The 22,569-nt window shown below is 39.6% G+C and overlaps 1 protein-coding gene across 1 annotated transcript; it reads left to right on the top strand.

Annotated features, from left to right (window-relative positions):
* Positions 1-3,693: 3,693 nt before the first annotated feature.
* On the top strand, positions 3,694-22,151 carry SUB1 (SUB1 regulator of transcription). Its single transcript, XM_007453357.1, has 5 exons — positions 3,694-3,720; positions 6,176-6,248; positions 8,374-8,496; positions 16,764-16,872; positions 19,092-22,151. The coding sequence occupies exons 2-5, from the start codon at positions 6,177-6,179 to the stop codon at positions 19,169-19,171; spliced, it is 384 nt and encodes a 127-aa protein (XP_007453419.1). The 5' UTR covers positions 3,694-3,720; position 6,176; the 3' UTR covers positions 19,172-22,151.
* Positions 22,152-22,569: the final 418 nt, after the last annotated feature.

Here is a 22,569-nt window from a genome sequence, read left to right as displayed (position 1 = left end):
GTTTTAGCACAAGCACAAAGCCAAAGTGTCCCAGCAAATGCAAGAGCACACACACGAGTGACAAAAGACAGAAGGAGAGAACAAGTTTTGACACAATCCCAGTTCGAAGTCGGGACCAAAGAATATCGAAACCGACTTTGAATTCCCAAGGAGGAATCGCGGCGTCCCGTGGCTCCTCCTGACTCCAGGCTTAACGTCGCGTCCGACAAGCCTTAATGGAGTCTCCTAGTTCCTTGCCGGCAAGCCAAGGGTCGCAAACTTACCCGAGGAAGGAGCAGGCGGTGGCTTCGGAGGAGGGACCCTGTTTCAGGTCTTTAACCTCCACTTCGAGTAGTCCAAAGACAGGGAGGGACCCTGTTTCAGGTCTTTAACCTCCACTGTCTGATCCCGGACGAGCCCCCAAATGTTGCGGTCCGGGAGCCACACGCCTGGAGTCAAGTTCCCCGGTAAATGCGACCCGTGTCCCAACCAAGGACACCCGAGAATCACCAACACCAAGTAGAAAGATTAGCAAAGGATTTATACAAGTATAGAAGCTTACACAAACTGTCCGGACAGGGTCCCACTCGGAGAGAAGTGAGTGAGACCCCGACTAACAGCCGGGCGAGGCCTTTATACCCTTCACAGGGCGGGAAGTCCCCAAGGCGGGAGGGAGCTGTTTAATTTTGAATCAGCCAATCAGGAACCCGGTTCTTCCCGCCCCAAGCAAGCAAGCAAGTTTCTTACAGAAGCCAAAATGTGCTGTTAGCCCTGAAGCTGTTCTTCCGTTTCTTTCGTCACACTACTTTTCCAGGTGAATCTCCTACTCTTCCTCTATGCAAATTCTACACTGACAGAATTGACTGCTCATAGCCTCTCAATGTGCCTTACTCATTTTGTGGTCATACCTAGCTCAGCGTTTTCCTCTTTTCCCGCTCCAAATGTTCTCTCTCCTCTCCCTAGGTCAAGCTTAAAGCTGTTCTCTTCAAAGCGTCCTCAGTCTATCCCAATTCAGAGGTCCAGCTCTCTGTGAAGCATTTGTTAGCATTTGTGGTTGTAGCTTTCAGTTGACAATTTTATGGAGTCTTGCACTATTTCATGTATAGTGATACCTCAAAAAACAAATTCTCGGCTGACATAGATCTATTCTTCTGAGCACAGACCCAGCTAGAGGAAAGCTGCAGGATTGCTTGGTGCTAATTAGTAGTAGTAATAGGTGAGGAGGAAGAGGTAGTGATAGGTGAGGAGGCGCTGTCTTGGATCTTGGAGAAAGGCCAGAACTGGGCTCCTGTAACTCTGCAGAGCCAGCGCTTCCTGGGGCCTGGGCAGCCCTGGCACTGAGCCTAGGGAGTTGCTGTGTGGGCTCCACCTCTGTACAGCACGTGGTCTCCAGTGGAGTTCTACATCAAGAGAATTATCCGTTCTTTAGACTCACCTTAACCCTAGGGTCTTTGCACAGTTGCTTTCTCTGCTTGGAACCCCCAGCACCCAAATTTTACCCTGGCTGCTCTTTTCATTAGGGTCCCTGCCCGAATACTCCCACTTCATCCCTTTCAGATCTCAATTAACCTCATCCCAACACTCTTTACTGCATCATCCTGTTTTTCTTTTATTTCTTATAGCACTTATCTGAAATTACCAACTCTATTTAATTCTTTTTTGTTTTTGCGGTATGCCGGCCTCTCACTGTTGTGGCCTCTCCCGTTGCAGAGCACAGGCTCTGGACACGCAGCCTCAGCGGCCATGGCTCACGGGCCCAGCCGCTCCGCGGCATGTGGGATCTTCCCGGACCGGGGCATGAACCTGTGTCCCCTGCATCAGCAGGCGGACTCTCAACCACTGCGCCACCAGGGAAGCCCCTCCATTTAATATTTTACTTGCTTATTGTCTGCTCCATGGGTTTACAGTGACCCTGTCAGTCTTGTTCATTCCTGAATTCCCAGCACTTAGAACAGCACTGGCATAGAGTAGGTGCTGAATACATTGTTTATGAAATGAGTGAATAAACAGGGGAAGGAACTTTGGGCAGTTTCCTACACTTGAGTAAAGAGAATTGTAGCTCTTTCTTGGAAGATAGGGAGAGGAGGTTGTGAGTCACATGACTCCAACCAGTGTCCTGAACTCTGTCTTTTCTCATCCAGCATCCAGATTTCGAGAGAGAACCATACCCATGGCTACCAGGGCCCAGGCCACCTGCTGATCTTCTAGTTACCCCACTGCATGAGCTCATCCAATCAGACACCCCCTACAAACTCCAAGGGAACTTAGGTCAGCTGGCCATAGTCATTGAAGGTGCTTCCTTAACTGCATTTGGGTGTGTAAACTCCAGGCTGGCAAGCTACCATGCTGGAACAGTGGTCCCTGAGTGAGTTTCATCTTTTTACTGTCTAATTTTCATATTTTTATTTTTGACTTTTTCATCTTTCTTATTGAAGTGTATCTTGTATAATGTAAAATGCATGAATATTAAGTGAAATTTTTACATCCGTACATGCCTGTCTAACCACCACCCAGACCAAGATGTATTCAGCATCCCCACAGGTTCTGTCATACTCACTCCAAGTGATATCTCCCAAGGGTAACCTGACCTAGATCCCCATGGATTATTTTTGCCTTTTTTTTGAATGTTGTATAAAAGGAATTATACAGCAAGTGTTTCATTTTTAAAAAGTGGTCATCTAACCTGACACTGAATGAATAGAAGTGGCCTAGAGCATTTGCAATCTGCCGCAGTCTGCAGCAGTGTGACTCAGGCAGTGCAGGGTTTGAATCATGATTCACTCCCTGTATAACCTAGAGCAGTGCTTATTTAAACTTTTTGACCCTTGGTTTCTTCATCTAGAAAACGGAGAGAATAATCATTCCTACGTTGGAAAGTGCTTGTTAGGATGATAATTATATGTAAAGTGCCTCACTGCAGTACCTGGAACATAGTGAGTGCCTGATAAATGTGTGTTGAATATATATTCTTGGCTATAGTCGGCATTCATTAAATATAGATTCAAAGACTCTATTAGCCATATTCCTGCTTGTAGTATGGATTTCTCTTGCCTTCTGTGAACCACCTTACTCCTCCAGGACTTCAGTTTAGGTACTTTTTTTTTTTTGCCCAGCGGCTTTCCGGATCTTTGTTCCCTGACCAGGGATTGAACCCAGCCCTGGCAGAGAAAGTGCCGAGTCTTAACCACTGGACCGCCAGGGAATTTCCCAGGACTTCAGTTTAGGAATGTGTGTGGGTGTGTGGCCAAGGACTTCTGCAAAGACTTTTCTTCGCACTTTCTGGAATTAAACATTATGACTTTGGCTTCCTTCCTTCGGATTTTGTTAGCCAGGTTCAAATACCAGAGTAGGGGGTGGCAGGCAAGGATCATTTCTCGGAAAATGGGCCAGAAGTGTTGATCTTTTTCAGACATTTCACTTTATTACAAGAAACATTTATGGAACAAGTGCAAAGCTCGGTGCTTGTCATTCATGTTTTATTCGTTCCCTCACTCACTCACAAGTCAAATCCAATCTTCGCTGCATCTCACTTTCGTGGCATTAGTTCAGGATGAGGGGCGGTCCCTTTAAGGCCCTGGAAAGGGTCTCGGTGTTGGTTTCGGCGGGGAGGCCACGCCCCATCACGTGCGCGTGGTCTCAGCGGGGCGGGGCAGGGCAGGCGTCTCTTTCCTGCCGTCACTTCCGTTTCTCTGTCAGTAGCGAGCTGGCGAGCTGGAGGCAGTTCGGCTATCGGAGCGGAGCGTGAGTGCTCGGACCCCGCCCCCACCCCCTCGAAACCGCCCTCGGTCGGCCCTCACCTTGCCATCCTGGCCGCTGCCCGCCTGCAGCCCTGGTCCCTCTCGTCGACGACGGCCGCGGGAAATGGCGGCGCTGCCTGATCTCACCCATGCTTCCTCGGCCTTCCCGGACCCCTCCCTCCTCATCCCCGACCCCGCGCCGCACGCGCTTCAGGCCTCTCGGCCCCCGAAGCTGGCCCCCGGGAACGACCCAGGGGCGGCGGGGGAGGCGGCGCTGGGCGGGGGCGAAGAGCCGCGGGAAGGGGGCCGGGGCGACCCCGGGACAATGCCGCGGCGGCCCGGGCGGGGGCGCGTGCGGGGCCTGCGTCTACCCAAGGTCTCTCCGGGGTCCTCATCCCTGCCCCCAGGAGCGGGGACCCGGTCGGAGGAAGGCAGACGGTGCGGCGGGGGAGACTGGCGCTGGGCGAGTGAACGGCTGCTTTGCTGGGGGGCAGTGAGCTCTTCGAGGGAAGAAAATGGCGCTTGGTGCAAGTCCCTCCTCTCCCATGCAGTCTCCTCCGCATTTCGCCGCCTCCCACGCCCCTTCCGACCGACCTGTCTCCCACCGCCCAAGGCGTTGTCAGCCCCGCGGTTCTGGCGGCTGCCTGGCGTCGCGCGGCCCCCTTCCTCCGTTTTGGTGCTTATCACCCTCGTGTTGTACCGAATTCGCGTGCCTTTTAGTCCTAGTTTATTTTCACCTCTTGTTTTCTGATCCCTCCTTCCCCATGTCTTCATCAGAGATCGGAGATTTTTAAGTTGTGTTTTGTATATATTCCACACCAGCGCTGTTAGTAGCGCCTCGCCAGAATTGCGAGGCTGCCGACCTCCCCCCCGGCTCATTAAGTAAAAGTGAAAAATATATTTTGTTAGAAGTTCAAACCGTTACCTTGTTAACGTGTCGGATGGACTTATTTGGGTTAAACACGAGGTGGTTCTTCGAAATGATCTTAGGCCCCCAGGAACCTTTCATGAACAGATGGTATAGTTATGCCTGGCCGTTTCAAAGTGAAAAACAGGGTACGTTCAGTTGGATTACCTTTAAAAAAAAATGCTTCTTGGCATTATTAGCTAGCATGAAAAACAACTAACTGATTTTGGAGATAAGGTTGGAAAGCGGAGCAGTAACAGGATTAATGTATAAAACGTGGCTATAAATGTTGCTTGCTCCCCTCTGAATTTACTACTCTTGGCATCAAGAAGGTGCCAGATAAAATCAATATGGCTGGCTTGGGCATGGTTTGAGCTTTTTGAATTTAGTGGCTAGGCCAGGGATGGCCCAGTTCTTTTACCTTGACTTCCTGTTTTGGGATATATTCAGTGCCCTTGCTAATGGCAAGTTTAGTCGAGATCTGGATTATTTATGGTTTTTTTGAAGTCTTTTTTTCCACTTTTTTCAGCAAACATTATAGTGTATGTTGTGTATATTGGATCCTTTAGGGCATACAGAAGTTAATAGGACTCAAGTCTCTTCTGAGATGGAGGTGGAGAGAGCAAAAGATACTTGTTTTGAAAATAAGCATTTTACCACTTGGTATTATAAGTGCTTTGAAAAGAGGTACAGCGTGAAAGTCCTTGAATTTTGGGAAACATAGACGCACAAGACTCTGCCTTGCCCTCAGGCACTCTGTAAACATCCACAGGGAAAGCAAGGTACTGGCCTATGTACCTCTGTCTGGGGAGACCTGGGGAACTAGGGTCATAGTAGGAATTGGAGGAAAGGTTTTGTCCCTCCCATAAGCAGATTCTTCAAATTTTAGTTGTATTCCAGAGTAGAAAATCGGTGTAAAATGTAAATGAACTGTGAATTATGTATAACTTTGATTCAGTACTTGCTCCTTTGATTGGCATGGTCAAAAAGCCAAAAAAATTAAGAACATATACAAAAATATGAAAAATAGGATTATAATGGTAAAATTAATTAAATATCAACATCTGTATAGTACAGTTGTTCACCATGCTGTGTGTAAGTTGATATCAGTTCTGGCAGTGAATAATTGTACATAAGTCTCCTCAGTGGCAAGTATAAAGCAGTACTGAGAATTATTCATATTTCTTCTTGGTTTTAACAGTGATTGCTGTCAGCTGCCTTTTTGCAGTTTACCCTAAACATAAACATCTAACCCTGCTAAAATGAAGTATAAAAAGCTCCATTGACTTTGAGAAAGAGAGAGGTGTAGGAGTATGAGATGTGTATGACATTTAGTTCTTCTTGCTGGGTTCAGAGCTCTTCACTTTGCATGTTATTTTCAACTTGGAAGAGCATAGATTAAGAGCATAACTTCTGTGCTCAGTGTAACAACTCCAGTACCAAAAATGGTAGAAAGAACTGTGGAACTTCTTGAATCTTTGATTGGCGGAGAGTTAAGTTGAAGGTAGTAGAGCAAATTATGAATTATTTACATAATGTATTTTTCTTTCAGAATGCCGAAGTCAAAGGAACTTGTTTCTTCAAGCTCTTCTGGCAGTGATTCTGACAGTGAAGTTGACAAAAAGGTGATATACACCATGTGATTTTTGTGATACTTAATTCAGCAGTATTGCCCACATCCAGTTCTCCAGCATATCAGAATCTTAAAATGAGAGCCTGGATGGATGTTTCTGAAAGTGCAGATGGCCCCTGAACCACTTGACTAAAGTGCCTAGGGTGCTTGTTGTACACGCACACGCCAAGCCCCGACGTCAGACTTGAACAAGTCTTCTGACATTAACAAGCTTCCTGTTGTGGCTTTTTAGGACTCGTAAGGCTTCCTAGGGGAATAGCACTAGATTTAGGCCAAAGCCACTATTTGCCATTATTTAGTAATCTTCCTAATCTGTAGGTATTCTGTGTAGTTGTTGAGCCAAATTATCTGAACTCCTTGAAAGCAGATGTCAGTTTGACAGTCTTCTCAGCCTTGATGTTTATCCAGCCTTCAAGGATTACATAAAATTTGGCTTGGTACATTTTAAATTAGAATGTTACTTACTCTGGTTCCCTCCTTTTAATTAAATCAGCACCCAGCAAAGCTAACATGAAATTACCCATTTTGATAGAAGAGGCTTTTTCTGCATTAGGTGATAATTGTGCTATAAGCTTAACTGTGCATTCTGCTTAACTGAACATCTCACACTGTAGTCAGGGCTTCTTCCACGCAGAATTGTCCTTTATCTCCTAAAACCTTACGTAGTTGTGTCTCTGAGCTCAGTTAGCAGTGTTAGTTAAAAGAAAAGAGAGCTTATATGAGAGTCTTGGAGGAGATGGACTTTTATAGGGAAGTACATAGTGTATTATCACCTGGAAGTTTGGAAAAAAACTTCAAAGAGCATGCATGGCTATATTCGAGAAGGGAATGTCTCTTAGTTTTTTAACTTGCACATAGTATAGCATTTGAATACATTGATTTAACAAGTTTTTTATTGAGCTTTTATGTGCCAGGTATGTGCCATTCCACAAGGACTATATAGACCCTGATAAAAAGAATAATTGCTTTCTGCTTATTGAGCTGAGGTAATTTTTGCTATTTATCCCAAATAATACTGTTAATCCTGTAAGGACTTATGTTAAATGAATCTAGTCTTTCAGTTTGTGTACATAAATACATAAATTATATCAGTATTTTACCTAGCATCACATAATTTGGTAAAACATTAATAGTTTATATACCTTCCACTAAGGAACATGACTGCCCTCTACTGTTTGGATTGGGAACTCTACTGGATTTCATGGACTGTTGGCTCATTTTTTTAATAAATAAATAAATAAAATTAATTAACTAATTTGGGTTGCACCGGGTCTTAGTTGTGGCAGGTGGGCTCCTTAGTTGTGGTTCCAGGGCTTCTTAGTTGCAGCATGCATGCGGGATCTGGTTCCCTGACCAGGGATGAAACCCAGGCCCCCTACATTGGGAGTGCGGAGTCTTATCCACTGCGCCACCAGAGAAGTCCGTTAGCTCATTTTGAGAATGAAGCTATATGAAAAACTTTCAGAGTAATGCTGCTTTTAAAACATTGTTTTGATTTTGAATGCTCCTGTAACACATTACTGTTTATCTTAAGTGATTTTTTTTGTGACTGAGGAAGTTTTGTGATGAGTTGTTGACCTCTGGTGCCCACTACAAAATACCTTTCTTAGCTTTGCCTACTCATAAACTTGCTAAGACAATTTAAGTCCTTTTTGGAATAGGCAGGCATAAATAATCATAAGTTGGTTGTATTCTTCCTAATTACTACATTTTCTTTGTAAAAATAAGTAACTGACTAGTTTACTAGAGTGGTTTCCAAAAGTTTAAGTTTATTCAAAAGCAGCAGCCCCCATACCTCCATCTTTTTTCTCTCCCAAAGAAATTTTATGAGGGATCCCAGTCTATAAAATAACTGTTTCTCTGGTGAATACCACTCTAATGCCTGAAATATCTTTTGGGTTTCTGAGAGCAGTTTGAAAACACTGCACTAGATAGCAGTGCCAAGTTAGTTTCATAGTTCTGTTGTCAAGTGAAACTTGCTTGTGTATATATTTATGATTTTTTTATTAATGGAGTGTTTTGATCCTTTAAGTCTTGAAAAGTAATGGAATCTTTTGAACCTGAGATGTGTTTTGTTCTTATGCAGATTTTAACCATATTCTTGTTTTTCTTTCAAGTTAAAGAGGAAAAAGCAAGTTGCTCCAGAAAAACCTGTAAAAAAGCAAAAGACTGGTGAAACTTCAAGAGCCCTGTCATCTTCTAAGCAGAGCAGCAGCAGCAGAGATGATAACATGTTTCAGGTAAAGTGGGTTATTACCTGGCTTGATCTAAAGAATGTTAAAAGTACCTTAATCTGATAATGCATAATAGTCTGTTATGTATGTTAAAATTCTCTGGACTAAGGATATTCCTTGAAATATAAGAACAAGTTAGTAGAAATGAAAGCAATTTATATGATGCTAGATGATTGTTAAAATCTAGAATTCTATAGTTTTGCTGTATTTAAAACAATGGGAATTTAAAAGTTAGAGAAATGCAAAAAAAGATTGAGAACTGCACGTTTAGAGAGCAGCTTGGAGGAGATAGGTCTAGTATTGGGCTGTGAAGTATGGATAGGATGTTACTGGAGGGGAAACAGCAATATGACCTGCCTAGTTTTGGCTTGATAACAGAAAGGGTGAATGGGTTTACTAAAATGGGCCCTCAGTTTATCTGTAGTGGGGATTAAGGTTGAGTAGTGAGGTAAAGTGAGGGAAGTTCATTAGAGGGCTTTGATGAAATTACTCAGGACTGGCATAGCTTCTTTCCTTGGGTTTCTTATCTTGTTTTAGGGAGACTTGTTATTGGCATCATGATACAAGAAGGATTTATGGGAGAGGCAGCGGGGATAAATTATGTGAGGTGGTAAGGGCTTAGATGGTTTTCCCAGAAGATGAAATAGTGATGATTAAGATCATCACTGGTGAGGAAGAATGGACTAGAGGAATGAAGCAATCAATGAAGACTAGTTTTAAATTTGAGAGACAGTAGAGATGAAGGTTTCATTGATAGATAAGAGGAAAATAAGTTAGTTTTAATGGCAGAGGTGGTTAAGTTTGGCGTTTTGGATCTGATTGTAAGTGTGATAAAGTGTCTCTGCTTTAGAACCTAGAAGGCTTAGTTGGGAACTCTTCATGTGGGTCATTATTATGGTTGACTGAAACCTTCCACTGAAGTAAGTATAAACCAGAGGGAGAAGAGGAGGTGACTGAGGACATGTCTTGTGGTATTCAGGATGGAAGGAAAAAAGGATATAGGTTAGAGAAGGTGAAGGAAAATAGGAAGAGTACAGTAATGGAGCAAGAAAAAAATAAGTGCTTTGTGGGAGCATACACAAGATAAGTGTTTCAAGGAGACATTAGTATTAGTCGAAGTCAGAAGGTTGGACAAAATGAGACTGCAAACATTTACTTGACTAGAAAGTAAGGCTTGTGTGTGTGTGCACTTATTTTTTTTTTAAAAAAAACTTACTGATGTCCTTGAAAGACAGTACCAGGATTAATGTGAGAATGGGAAAATAGAAGTTTTACACAGTTTTGTCTGGTTATAACTCTAGATAAAGAAATAGACACATGCTAGCTATGCTTAATACTGTATTGAACATTGGAGATGTACTAAGTAGATTTTCAGGCGCACTGATCGTACAAAAAATGGTAAGGATAAGGAGATGATATGTTAGCTTGAGTGTAGTAGTCTTTCACTCGGAATATGTATATTGAATCATGTTATAAATCTTAAATACATTTTTTAATTAAAAATTATGTAAAAAAAGTGACAAAATGCAGATGGATTTTTATGGGTTTTAGTCTTCTGACTTTTGTATATTTTAGAGGAACTAGGAGCAGATTAGATTAATTTGACAGAGAATGTGCAGACGCTTTGAAGTGCGAAAGAGCTTGGATTGTGCAGGAATTATGAAGCCCTTGTGCCTGGAGCCTAGAAAGTTGGCTGAGAGTGTAGGTAGGAGGTCTAGTTGATAAGGAAGGTGAAGGCCAGATCTTTCAGGGCTTTCCTGTTGGGAGACCAGTTTTAGGAGTTTTAGTTTTATTCTAAGTGCAGTGGGAAGCTATTTTAAGGGGCAGAATGAAATGTAAAATTTGCAAGAAAGTATCCCTTCCTTTCATAGACTTTCCTCCTATATAGAATGAAGGACTGCTTTAGAATATTTCAACTTAATGTTTGTACTAAAGGTAAAAACTTTCAACTATTTGCTTGGCAGTTATCTTGGGCTTTTCTCTGATCAATTCTGTTCACTGTATGCCTGCTTGTACTTGGATAATAGAGCATCTGTGGTCTATTAATGGATTTCATCTTGTCTCCCTTACTCCTGATTGTACAGATAAAGAAACTAGGGCCCACATTTAGAGATTTTATTCTATTAGAGCAGTTTTGGGAAACCAGTTCTTTTTTTATAGGGAGTTTATCTCACCAAAAGAAGTGAGTTCAGTTCTTAAGCCCTCATTTGGGAGGTTCCCAAGCCTCAAAGGCTGTTAGACTCCTCACCCTTTTGAAAGTGCCCTTAGGAGGATCATATAGGCCTGATTTTCAGAGTGACTTTTTACAGACCTAGTGAATACATTGGTTATTTAATTTAAAATGAGGACTTCATTTTTATTAGTAATAATGGTTTGATAATTTTATTAGGAAAGACAGGTGAAGGATGGGGTTTTTGGAAGGAAAATCAGTTATGCTCATTGTGTTCTGTAAAGTTTTAAAAAATTCTATTTAATTAAAAAAATAGAGATATATATTTCCTATATTTTTCATTTACCAAGAAAATGCCTTGAAGACAGCTCCCAGAGTGGAACTTCTTTAGACATTGCTAGTATCTTTAAGGACCTGGGTTATCAGGTATACTTTACCAAAGACAAATCTAAAATCTAAATTAGAGTTGTTTGAGTATTGCTTAGCAGCCATAAGACAGGGTTTTTTTTTTCTCTTTAACCTAAATACCCATTTCTTGAGAATAGAACTGGAGAAAATGATCTTAAATTTTGGTAAAGCAATGTGAATCAAACATAAGCAGCTCTCTGAATGTAATATTTGAAGAGAATTGTGCCCAAGGGAAGTCACTATGCTAATCTTTTAAGCTGTGGAATGAATTGGGCAGATTCCTGAGTAGAGAGAAGATACTACTAGATGCTTGCTTTTGTCTGGTTTCTTCAGCTCTGAATTTTGAGAATTTGGTTCCGAAGGGATATAATTTACCTGAGATGACTTATGTGATGTGGATTGGAGAACTATCTTGTAATTACTTGGTACCTGTGTCTTAAAAGGTCAGAATGATTGAGGCAGGGGACTTTGATCCCTTTTCTTCTTCAGAGGGATCCCTATTCGAGGGATCTTCTTCGAGGGATCCCTCGATTATCTGTACAGGGGTGAAAAATGAGTCTCAACCCCTATCTCACATTATACACAGAAGAAACTAATTCTACATGGATTAGAGACCTAAACATGAAAGTTAAAACTATAAAAAGTGTAGCAAAAAAAACACTGGCAAAATTTTTGGTTTTGGCATTGGGGTAGAGAACTATTATCTTAAACAGGAAACAAAAAGCATTAACCAAAAAAGCGAAAAATTGATGAAAATGGACATTTTCAAAATCAAATATACAAAATATGTATACATATACAAAATATATGTATCTATTTCTAAACTCTGTTGTAGTCCATTGATCTCTATGTCTGTCTTTAGTACCACACTTTCTTAATTGCTATGCTTTTATGGTGAGTCTGGAAATCAGGTAGTGTAAGCCCTTTAACACTGTTCTTCACTTTCAGAATTAGTTTTGCTATTCTGTGTATTTTGTATTTTCATACACGTTTTATAATCAGCTTGTCAATTTTTACCAAAAAGTCTACTGGGATTTTGATTGGGATTGGGTAAATCTGAAGATAAATTTGGGGAGAGTCGGAACTTGACAATATTGAAGTTCCTGTTCATGAATATGGTATCTCTGTCCATTTATTTAGATCTTTTTTGATTTCTCTGTTTGTGATTCTTCTGGTATGTCTTTTGCTAAATTTATTCCTAAGTATTTTGTGTTTTGATTCTATCGCAAATGTATTGTTTTTTTTTGATTTATTTTATTTTTTTGACATCTTTATTGGAGTATAGTTGCTTTACAATGGTGTGTGAGTTTCTGCTATATAGTAAAGTCGACCAGCTATACATATACATATATCCCCATATTTCCTCCCCCTTGTGTCTCCCTCCCTCCCACCCTCCCAATCCCACCCCTCTAGATGGTTACAGAGCACTGAGCTGCTTCCCACTAGCTCTCTGTTTTACATTTGGTAGTATATGTAAGTCCATGCCACTCTCTCACTTCGTCCCAGCTTACCCTTCCCCCTCCCCATGTCCTCAAGTCCATTCTCTATGTCTGCGTCTTTATTCCCGTCCTGCCCCTAGGTTCTTCAGAACCACTTTTTAAAAATATGTTGTTTCTTAACTTCATTTTCCAGTTGTTCATTGCTAAACAATATGTATGATATTACATAATATATGTAAGTATACATATAATATGTGTTCTATATTTTATATATTTATATGTTATATATGTATTTTTTAGGACTTCTTAGATTTCTCTGTTGATGATGATTTTTGTTTTTACATCATCCTTTTCATTCTTTTTCTTGCTTTATTGCTAGTATTTCCAGTACAATGTTGAAAAGAAGTGGTGAGAGCAGACATCCTTGCTTTATTCCTGATGTTAGAGGCAAAGTATCCTTCTGACTCTGCTTTTTCCTCTAATGCCTCTATTGCTTAAACTCTGGAATGAATGTGCATACTGTGGATTTGGTGCTTTGGGCTGGGAGAATGAAAAGTCATGGGATAAACGTGGTGCCGTTTTCTGTAGGGCCCATCTTTATTTGAAAATTCACGTTAAAGCTTTTTATGCTAAAATGAACACTGGAGAAAAAAATTTAAAAAAAATAAAGTGAACACTCAATATATTAAGGGGCAGTATACAAAAGAAAACGCACAGTAAGTTTTTGGTTACAATAAGGGGTTCAGATGTTGGTAGAGCAGCATCGGTCTGCGTCCTCAGGCTTCCCCTCCTTTCACCCCCCACAGTTCTTTTTTTGCGGTACGCGGGCCTCTCACTGCTGTGGCCTCTCCCACCGTGGAGCACAGGCTCCGGACACGCAGGCCCAGCAGCCATGGCTCACGGGCCCAGCTGCTCCGCGGCATGCGGGATCTTCCCGGACCGGGGCACGAACCCGCGTCCCCTCATCGGCAGGCGGACTCTCAACCACTGTGCCACCAGGGAAGCCCACCCCCACAGTTCTTTGGTGCTGGTGTTCCCTGAATCATTATTGCCAGATTTTAAGAGAGTCAGTTTATTGACCTATAACTTTTCCCTACTTTGTATCTTTTCTTATTTACAATAGTCAAACACAAGTTATTTGAAGAGTGATTAGGGACTTCAAATTGTAAATTCACAAAGTTTTAAGTACGTGGATGGTCAGTCACGTTTGGGAGAAAGAAAATGCCTCTTTTTAAGTTCATCTGTAGCAAACAAACATTTATACACACCTCATTGAAATTGTGGGTGAGGAAGCTTGTTAGAAGTTTCTAGGGATCGAGGATAGAAGTGAAGCTAGCTAACAATGTGTTGTGTTAACTGTATTGTACCATGCTTTTTACATAAAATAACTGAGTACTTGTTATTACTAATTTAAGACTGGTAAAATGCCGTCATATACTTATACTGTTTTTTAAAAAAAGGTTGCTTTCAGTCTTGATCTTTACTTTTTTTCTAGTGAAATTTTAAAGTTGTAACCCTGTTTTTCTGCTTCCGGTTTTCTTTCTTTCTTTCTTTTTTGTCCTTAGTTCAGGGACCTATAAAGGCTTCAGAATTCTCTTCCTGGCTTTTCAAGTCCTTTTCAGTATAGCTCCATCTATTCAGCCTTTTGAATCTCATCAGTATTGTATCTTTCTGCTTTCCTTGGTCTATGTCCTCATCACTTTTTTCTCCCTTTTGCTTAATTAATGGCCTGTCATTTTTCAAGGTCAAATTCCACCACCTGAAGTCTCTTGCACTACTCAAGCCCACACTGAATGCTTACTTGACTTACCTAATCAATATTACTCTAGTAGGTTTTCAGTGTATTTTAATTTTATCTGTTCTTCTGTCACATGGGCTTACCTTAAAAACCAAAATGAAACAATGTTCAGTTCAGTGCTGTAGGTGCCTAAGATACTTAAAAATTTGTTAGGTATTAAATCAGTGTTATAAATCACTATTGGGAGTTTCACTGTGATAATTATTTTGGTCTTATTTATTTAGTTCATCCATTAAAACAGTTTGCTGGGAACCCGGTATGACAGGCACTAGGGGACACAAAGAGGACTGTAAAAAATAAGCTGTTAAAAATGACAGTAAGATCAATGGTGACTTTAGCATAGGCATTGGGAGTTTAATCAATGGAAACAGCAATTCTTGCCTTTCAAAGATTAGCAATAAAGGGAGGAAGGAAACATGAGGAAAGTTATACAGTGCAGATTAGGGAAAATGCCTTATAGAAAGAGGAGAATGAGCATGTTTGGAAATGGTAGATAAGAAACCAATGGAAAGGGAAAGAATGTACAGTTGACCCTCAAATAATGCAGGTTTAAACTGCCTGGGTCCACTTATACACAGATATTTTTCAGTACTAAATACTGCATGGTTTGTGGTTGGTTTAATCCTCGGATGTGGAGGGCGGAGGTATAAATTACACTTGAATTAACCTCTGAGTTGTTCAGGGGTCAGCTGTATATGCAAGAAATGGGATACAAAAGGTAAAGAACTTAAGAATTGATGAAGATGTGAGTAAGTACTGAGAAGAGAGATTTGAAGGCACTTAACCATACCTGATGGACTGTATTTTCTCCATAAAGCATGAGGCATACCCAGCAAATAGGGGGCACACCAGTGGGATGAGAAATTTGAGAACGAAAATGAACAAGACCTGAGACAAGAAAAAGCAGCCTGAGAGGACATAGGCAAGATGGAAGCCATAAATGTGTACTTGTATCAGCACAACTGTGCTTCTACTACAGCAATACTTGATATCCCAATAAAAGGGATTATTTAATCATTAAGGGACCCAGGTTTATAGGGAAAGCAACTTTTACATGATGATGTGTTTCAAGCACAAGATCACAGCTAGTATTTAAGTCAGGAAGATTGAAGAATAGGTTTAAAGTGAGTCAGATAGGTAGAGGTAGTAGAGGTTTTGATCAGATATACTGGAAAGTGCTTATAGACACTTGGTTGAGTAAGCCTTTTCCTTCCCTGTGCAATCTGTAGTTTGTGTTAAGCAGCAGTAGAAGGTTTTTGAAAAATAGTTTTCTGTGGACAGTTTTAAGTTCTCAGTTTGAGACTGTAAGTGGAGTGTATTAAAGATGTTATTTGAAATGAATGTCTAAAAGGAAAAGCCATCTCATGTTACTATTGACTGGAACTTTGGATTCTTATATATTCAGAATGGTTGCTAAAGCAATGTAGCTAGCTGAGTCTATGGATTCCTACGGTTGTGGTTTGTGCAAGATTTTGCTTTGTAATGATCTTTATGGTAAAAAAAAAAACACAACATAAAACTTATCATCTTAACCATTTTTAAGCATACAGTAATGTTAAGTATGTTCACTTTATTGTGAAACAGAGCTCCAGAATATTTTCATCTTGTAAAACTGTTACATAACAACTCCCCTTTTCTCCCGATCTCCCCCCAGACCCTGGTAATCACCATTCTACTTTCTATCTTAATCTGACTATTCTGGGTACCTCGTTTTTTTTTTTTTTTAAGCATATGAAATTTTTAAAAATTTATCTATTTTTTGGCTGCGTTGGGTCTTTGTTGCTGAGCGGGGGCTTTCTCTAGTTGCGGCAAGCGGGGGCTACTCTTTGTTGTGGTGCGTGGGCTTCTCACTGCATTGGCTTCTCTTGGTGCAGAGCACGGGCTCTAGGCACACGGGCTTCAGTAGTTGCAGCACGTGGGCCCTATAACACATGGGCTTCAGTAGTTGCAGTGTGTGGGCTCAGTAGTTGTGGCGCAAGGGCTTAGTTGCTCTGTGGCATGTGGGATCTTCCTGGACCAGGGATCGAACCCATGTCCCCTGCATTGGCGGGTGGATTCTTGACCACTGGGCCACCAGGGAAGTCCCTAGGTACCTCATATTAAGTACTGGAATCATCCAGTATGTATCTTTTTGTGATGAGCTTATTTCACGTAGCATAACGTCCTCAAGGTTCATCCTTGTTGTAAATAGCACGTGATAGAATTTCCTTCTTTTTTAAAGCTGAATAATACTCTGTATGTATGTCCCAATTTAATGTAAAAGTGATTGGAAACGTGAGATGTGCTTTTTTTCATCTTTTTAGAAAGATTTTAACAGTGATAGTTCCTTTGGTGTAGTTTTGATATTGAGAATAGTAATTATTTTTGTGATTAAAAGTAGAGTGAGTGTGCAGCAAGTGTGAATATAAATATGGATGCCATTGTTGAACACCTTTTTATGTTTTTGTTTCTTTTGCAGATTGGGAAAATGAGGTATGTCAGTGTTCGGGACTTTAAAGGGAAAGTCTTAATTGATATTAGAGAATACTGGATGGATCCGGAAGGTGAAATGAAACCAGGAAGGAAAGGTAAGATTTAATTTCCTGAATTTGGTCCTAATGTTGGGACTAAATTTAAAATTATCTAAGCTTGAAATTGTTTGGACTTTGTTTGAAATTGAAATAATGTTGATGGTGTATAGGGCATGGGAGATCCTCCTTGAGTTGATTCTCTTTATCTTCTGTAGCCTTTTTTTTTTTTTTTTTTTTTTGGCTACACCGTGCGGCATGCAGGATCTTAGTTCCCTGACCAGGGATGGAACCTGTGCCTCCTACAGTGAAAGTGCGGAGTCTTAACCACTGGACCACCAGGGAAGTCCCTGTAGCCTTTTTGGACATGACACTTAACTTATTTTAATGAAATGTCTTAAATAAAGCTTGTTGAAATATCTCCCTCCCTCCCCCCAATAATACCCCTAATATCACTTCAGTTGGCTGCTAATTTACTTGAATATACCTTTAAAAATATTACATCAATTCTGAAGTAGAATGGGGGCACTGGGAAGGTGTAAAATCAGGAATGGAAAATCCTGGTTTACAGTGTTTCCTTTTGGTTCATCTCCAAACAGATATTCTTTAGGATGGTATCCTTTAAGTGGGTCTTTGTCCTCCTTCCATTTTTGCTTCATCCAGTCCCAAGCATGTCGTCATCACAGAAGCATGCTTTATTCATTCACCGAATAGCTACAGAACATTTGTGTACCAACAGAAATTCATATATTTGGCTGGTTAGCTGCTTTAGGTTGATCCTTAGTTAATGAAAAAAATGCCTCCTTATTTTCTTCTACTCTGCCTGCATGTCATTTTGAAAAGTACCAATTGTTTGCTTCATGTAATTTTTGACTGTATTAAACTTAACCTTTATATGTTTTCGTACCCTTTTCTTCTTCAGGCTACTTCTGTATTGATCATTCAAGTTGTCCCAGTGTCGCCAATGCTAGATTTTTCTTGTTCCTGCAAACATTTACTAAAATGATTTGATTAGCCCTTCCTAAGTATTGCCCTAATATGTTCTCCTTTTTCCTCTCAACTTCATGGCCTCCCAGCAGTTTTCTGAGAAATTCATTAATCTTCCAATTCTAGTTTATTTCTGTGCTTATAAGGGTCAGGCATTAGAACATTGTAAGTTTAAAGCACAAAGTACTTTCTGTTCATACTTTTATGTCTTAAATAGGAACATGTCATTAGCTAATGACATGTTTTAAATGTTTTATGTGTCTGGTGATAGGCTGAGATTTTATTCACATTAGCTAATTTAATTATTCACAACAACCCTTTGAGTTATAAGCAGCATTTTACTGATGAGGAAACTGAGGTTTAGAGGTAATTAATTTTTTAAAGGCCATAGAGTTAGTGACAGTGGGGCTGGGATTTGAACCCTGGCAGCATGACTCCAGAGTGCACTCCTTTTTTTTTTTTTTTTTTAAGCAGAGGTCTTCTTAGAAGCCCATATGATTTAAATTTATTTATTTATTTATTTATGGCTGTGTTGGGTCTTTGTTTTTGTGCGAGGGCTTTCTCTAGTTGTGGCAGGCGGGGGCCACTCTTCATCACGGTGCACAGGCCTCTCACTATCGCGGCCTCTCTTGTTGCGGAGCACAGGCTTCAGATGCACAGGCTCGGTAATTGTGGCTCACGGGCCCAGCTGCTCCGCGGCATGTGGGAATCTTCCCAGACCAGGGCTCGAACCCGTGTCCCCTGCATTGGCAGGTGGACTCTCAACCACTGCGCCACCAGGGAACCCCAGAGTGCACTCTTAACCAGTATGCACAGTCTAAGAAGTCCTGTTTGGATCATGTCTCGGGGATTTTTCCAAAGTGAAGTGAGTGCTTCTGGAAGAACTCAGCCCAAAGTCATTCATGCTGAGTTCCTGTGGAAATTTTGAGCAAATGTTTGAAACAACTGGTTGTAGAAATGGGGTGTCACATACCGAATCTGGGTCTGACCACATAGCCTGCTAGTTTGCAAGTACTTGTGAGATAAATCTTCAAATCATCATTTGCGCTCACTGGGTATAATAGGCATTATGCAGGATGCAGTGTTGAAAGTAAAACTGGGTATAAGATTTACCTGCTAAGGTAATTGTGATGAATGTGTAATTAACAAACGTAAGGGATTTGATTCGTAATGTACTATTGTGCCATTCAAAATGGCAATTTAGATAAAACAGTAGTTTAGTTGGAAGTATGAAAATCCTCAAGAGAGCTTAAGTAGATATTCAATTTTTGATTTTTAAACTTTTTTTTTAGGTATTTCTTTAAATCCTGAGCAGTGGAGCCAGCTGAAGGAACAGATTTCTGACATTGATGATGCAGTAAGAAAACTGTAAAATCAGAGCAATGTAAAACCTGTATGTACTGTTTTAGTTGTTTTAATCTGTCTTTTTACATTGGCTTTTGTTTTCTAAACATTGTTTTCCAAGCTATTGTATATTTGGATTGCAGAACAATTTGTAAGATGAATACTTCTTTTTAAATGCGCATTATTAAAAATGTTCTGAGTGAAGCTAATTGTCAGTTTTATTAAAAAGGAGGATTGCTTTTGTGTCCACCACCTAGTGTAAAATAAAATCAAGTAATACAATCTTAACTGTTGTGGCCTTCTTTGATCAGAAAAGTTGGTACTACTTAAGGCCAAAAGTAACAGTTTATCGACCTTTTAGTTTCAACTCAGCTTTTACGTTCAAAAGGATTAGCATTGCATTGAATTTAGAAAATTTTGGTTTGTGAAATTCATGGTTAATCTGTTTCCTTCTACTCAAATATCTGGACTTGTTTGATTTTTTTTCTTTTCCCCTCACCCCAATGATATTTCACTTTCCCCTTTTATTCTTCACTTCATTTTCCTAACTTGTTACGTTCAGTTTTCGTTTTGCCTTTTGCTCTTTTTCTTGAGTATATTATGCTAATTTGGAAAGTCTGAAACTGTCAAAATGTTACTTATCTCAATAAGGTACTTGTAAGTAAAATATATGAGAACTACAATCACTAATTCTATTGTATTAAATATTAGGAGATATAGTTTGATAAACAACATGGCTTGTATGAAAACTCCGAGCAAGTAAATGTATGTATGTCATTACCTGTAGTGTTCTGTGTAGTTGTTATCTTATTGCTTAGTCTGCAGAAAATAATGACTTAGATGTCTGATTTGCTTTCACTTACTAAACATATTCACCATGGGATGATGTCTATAAAATCAGATATTGTTAAATTAGACTAGGATTTAATAAAAATTGTGAAAGCTTACTGGCCTAACATTTTATTTTATGACATTGAGTATGGATTATATATAGCCAGAGATGTCACTGAGCTTAACTGTCATAGTAGATAATGTGGTCAATTTTTAGGGGAAAGAGCACAAAGAGCACATACTTGTGTTTTTTAGCCTTTGCTTCAGTGGACTTGGTTCTTTTGCAGTTCATTTATGGGACGATGGCATTCCAGACTTAATGTTACTAAGTTTTAGCAGGCACTCTGAAGTGATTTTCATTGAACCATAATGATGAAGCAGACATAGGTTGAGGCACAGATTTCAGGGGCTTTGCAGCAATAAATAGGGCATGGTGTGCCTTAGGAGAAGAATGTAAAGAAACTATAACTGAAATTTAAAAAGGTGGCAGTGGAGAGGAAGGAATTCTCTTCACACTAAATGATAACACATGGTATTTTGATCACATTGATAGGACACAGTTCTAGATAGAATAGTAAAAAGAAAGGTTTAAAGACATGTAAAAAATTCTTGCTGACATTTGGTAGCTAATCTCAAATGGTTACTACCATATCAGAGAGTTGCACTATTATAACAAGTTTGATTACTATGTCTAAAACATTTTATAGTAGAGTTGTCAAGGACTTGATTTCACAACCATCTGCCAGGCCACATAGAGTTAACAGTTTTTTTCTGGCAGCTGTTCTAAGTGTTGCTTTTACATTTTTAAGATTTTTAAAAAGTGTGTTTTTAGCAGTAACCCTAATATGTGCATAATTGGGGAAATAAATCCTCTTTTCTGGTATTTCAGCCTTCATCACATAATAGATATTAAAGTGTTCAGAATACGTATTTTAGACAAATCATACTTGTTTGAAAACTTTCCCCTTATTTGGGAACATATTAACTGAATTGGGTAAATTTATAAAGTATTCCTTATTGTATATACAGAAAGGGTAGTTAGAACACAGAACTCTGATTTTGGTGTAGATGAAGAGGGAGTAATGGGTAAATTTCCTAGGTTTATGTGAAATTACAAGGTATATGCATTTTGAAACAATCTTAATACAGAGATGTGCTGAAATCTGTTACCTAGGCATTTTCTAGCTGTTTAGTATTATGTCATTCAAACTTTGAAATAAGGAGTGTATCTCTGGCAGATTTTGGTAATGTTCTTGGTAAATTCATTTCAGTACATTACTGGATATGTAATATACAGAAATTATTAATCTTGTGTGTGTGTAGAAAAGGATGAGAACTGGGTTAAAAGAAGAGACTTTTTAAAATAACTTGTGCTGGAAAGAAAAGATAGGGTATATTGTTTTCTATTTAAACTTTACCTTCTTGGTAAGATTTCTTCCAGGAAGAAAGTGTGACATTTTCAGGCACTGGTTTCTTAGCCTGGTAATGCCAAAATGAATTTAATTCACGCCAGCCCATGAATCTGTGCAGTAGCAGGGCCTTTCTAATGGATTTTTGTCTTTGTCTTTTTAAAGTACAAGCAGCATTTGACCAATTTCTAATGCTCTTGGCGTTTAAAGAACAACCACTAAAGAAAAACTCATAATTTTATTCTTTTTTATTTTGCTTCATAAATGCTTAAGAACTTCTTTTGAAAGAAGAATATTCCTACCTCATTAGCTAGTCAAGATGCTGTGATGGTCAGCCTATTCTTCATAATGTGTTTAGGAAAAAAGACAGGAAAAGTAAGTATGTTCTGGCTTGGCTATTGAGGGGAAAAGAGAAAGAATTGAGTATTAATTATTTAAATGTTTCTGATTGGGGGTATGTTAGAAGAGAACTATAAAAGTTTGAAATTTTAAAAAAGTGCTAATATTTAGGTATCTCTCCTTAAATTCTTTGCAACTCACTTTTTATGGAAAATCCAGTGAAACACTCAAAAAGTTTTTGCTTTTTTTCTTTAAAGTGGTGTTTTTCCAGATAAACTCTAGGGGTAAACATTCACATAGTAACAAATATGTAATTCTGTAATTGTGGAATACCTGTCTGCTTTGTTTGGTACATCTTCCATGGAGATGTCAATGAATATACTGCATCTGTGAATATTTTAAATGTTGAAATAAAAACAAGAAATGTGCCCTGTGTGTCATCCCAGTTTCACAAACCCAAAGATGAATCGCTAAGTTATCTGTTGAATGGGTTTTATTAACAAATAGGATACCTTTCTTTGTGAATGCTTTGCAATGTGAATTAGCCTTTGAGTGTTAAATCTTCTGAGGACCTCTGGGACTGGGTGCTGTGGCCGCATTTTTTTCATCTGCTTGATCCAAATGAAAAAATGCAAATATTAAGCTGTACGTGGCCTCTTTTACTTTACCAGTATGAGTGCTTTGTGGTCTGATTATTCCTTGTTATAATTAATGTATAAAGTCTCTGTTTTTCCCTTCTTGATTAGTAGTTTTGCTTATTAGTTAATATTGAGATCTCTCATTGTTTAAATTTCTGTTTAGGGAAATTTACACAGGGATAGAGAGATCCATGGAAGGTTACTTATAA

This window comes from Lipotes vexillifer, unplaced genomic scaffold (genome assembly GCF_000442215.2).
Source record: "Lipotes vexillifer unplaced genomic scaffold, Lipotes_vexillifer_v1.1 scaffold522, whole genome shotgun sequence".
NCBI lineage: Eukaryota > Metazoa > Chordata > Mammalia > Artiodactyla > Lipotidae > Lipotes > Lipotes vexillifer.
This window is presented reverse-complemented; position numbering and strand designations above follow the sequence as displayed.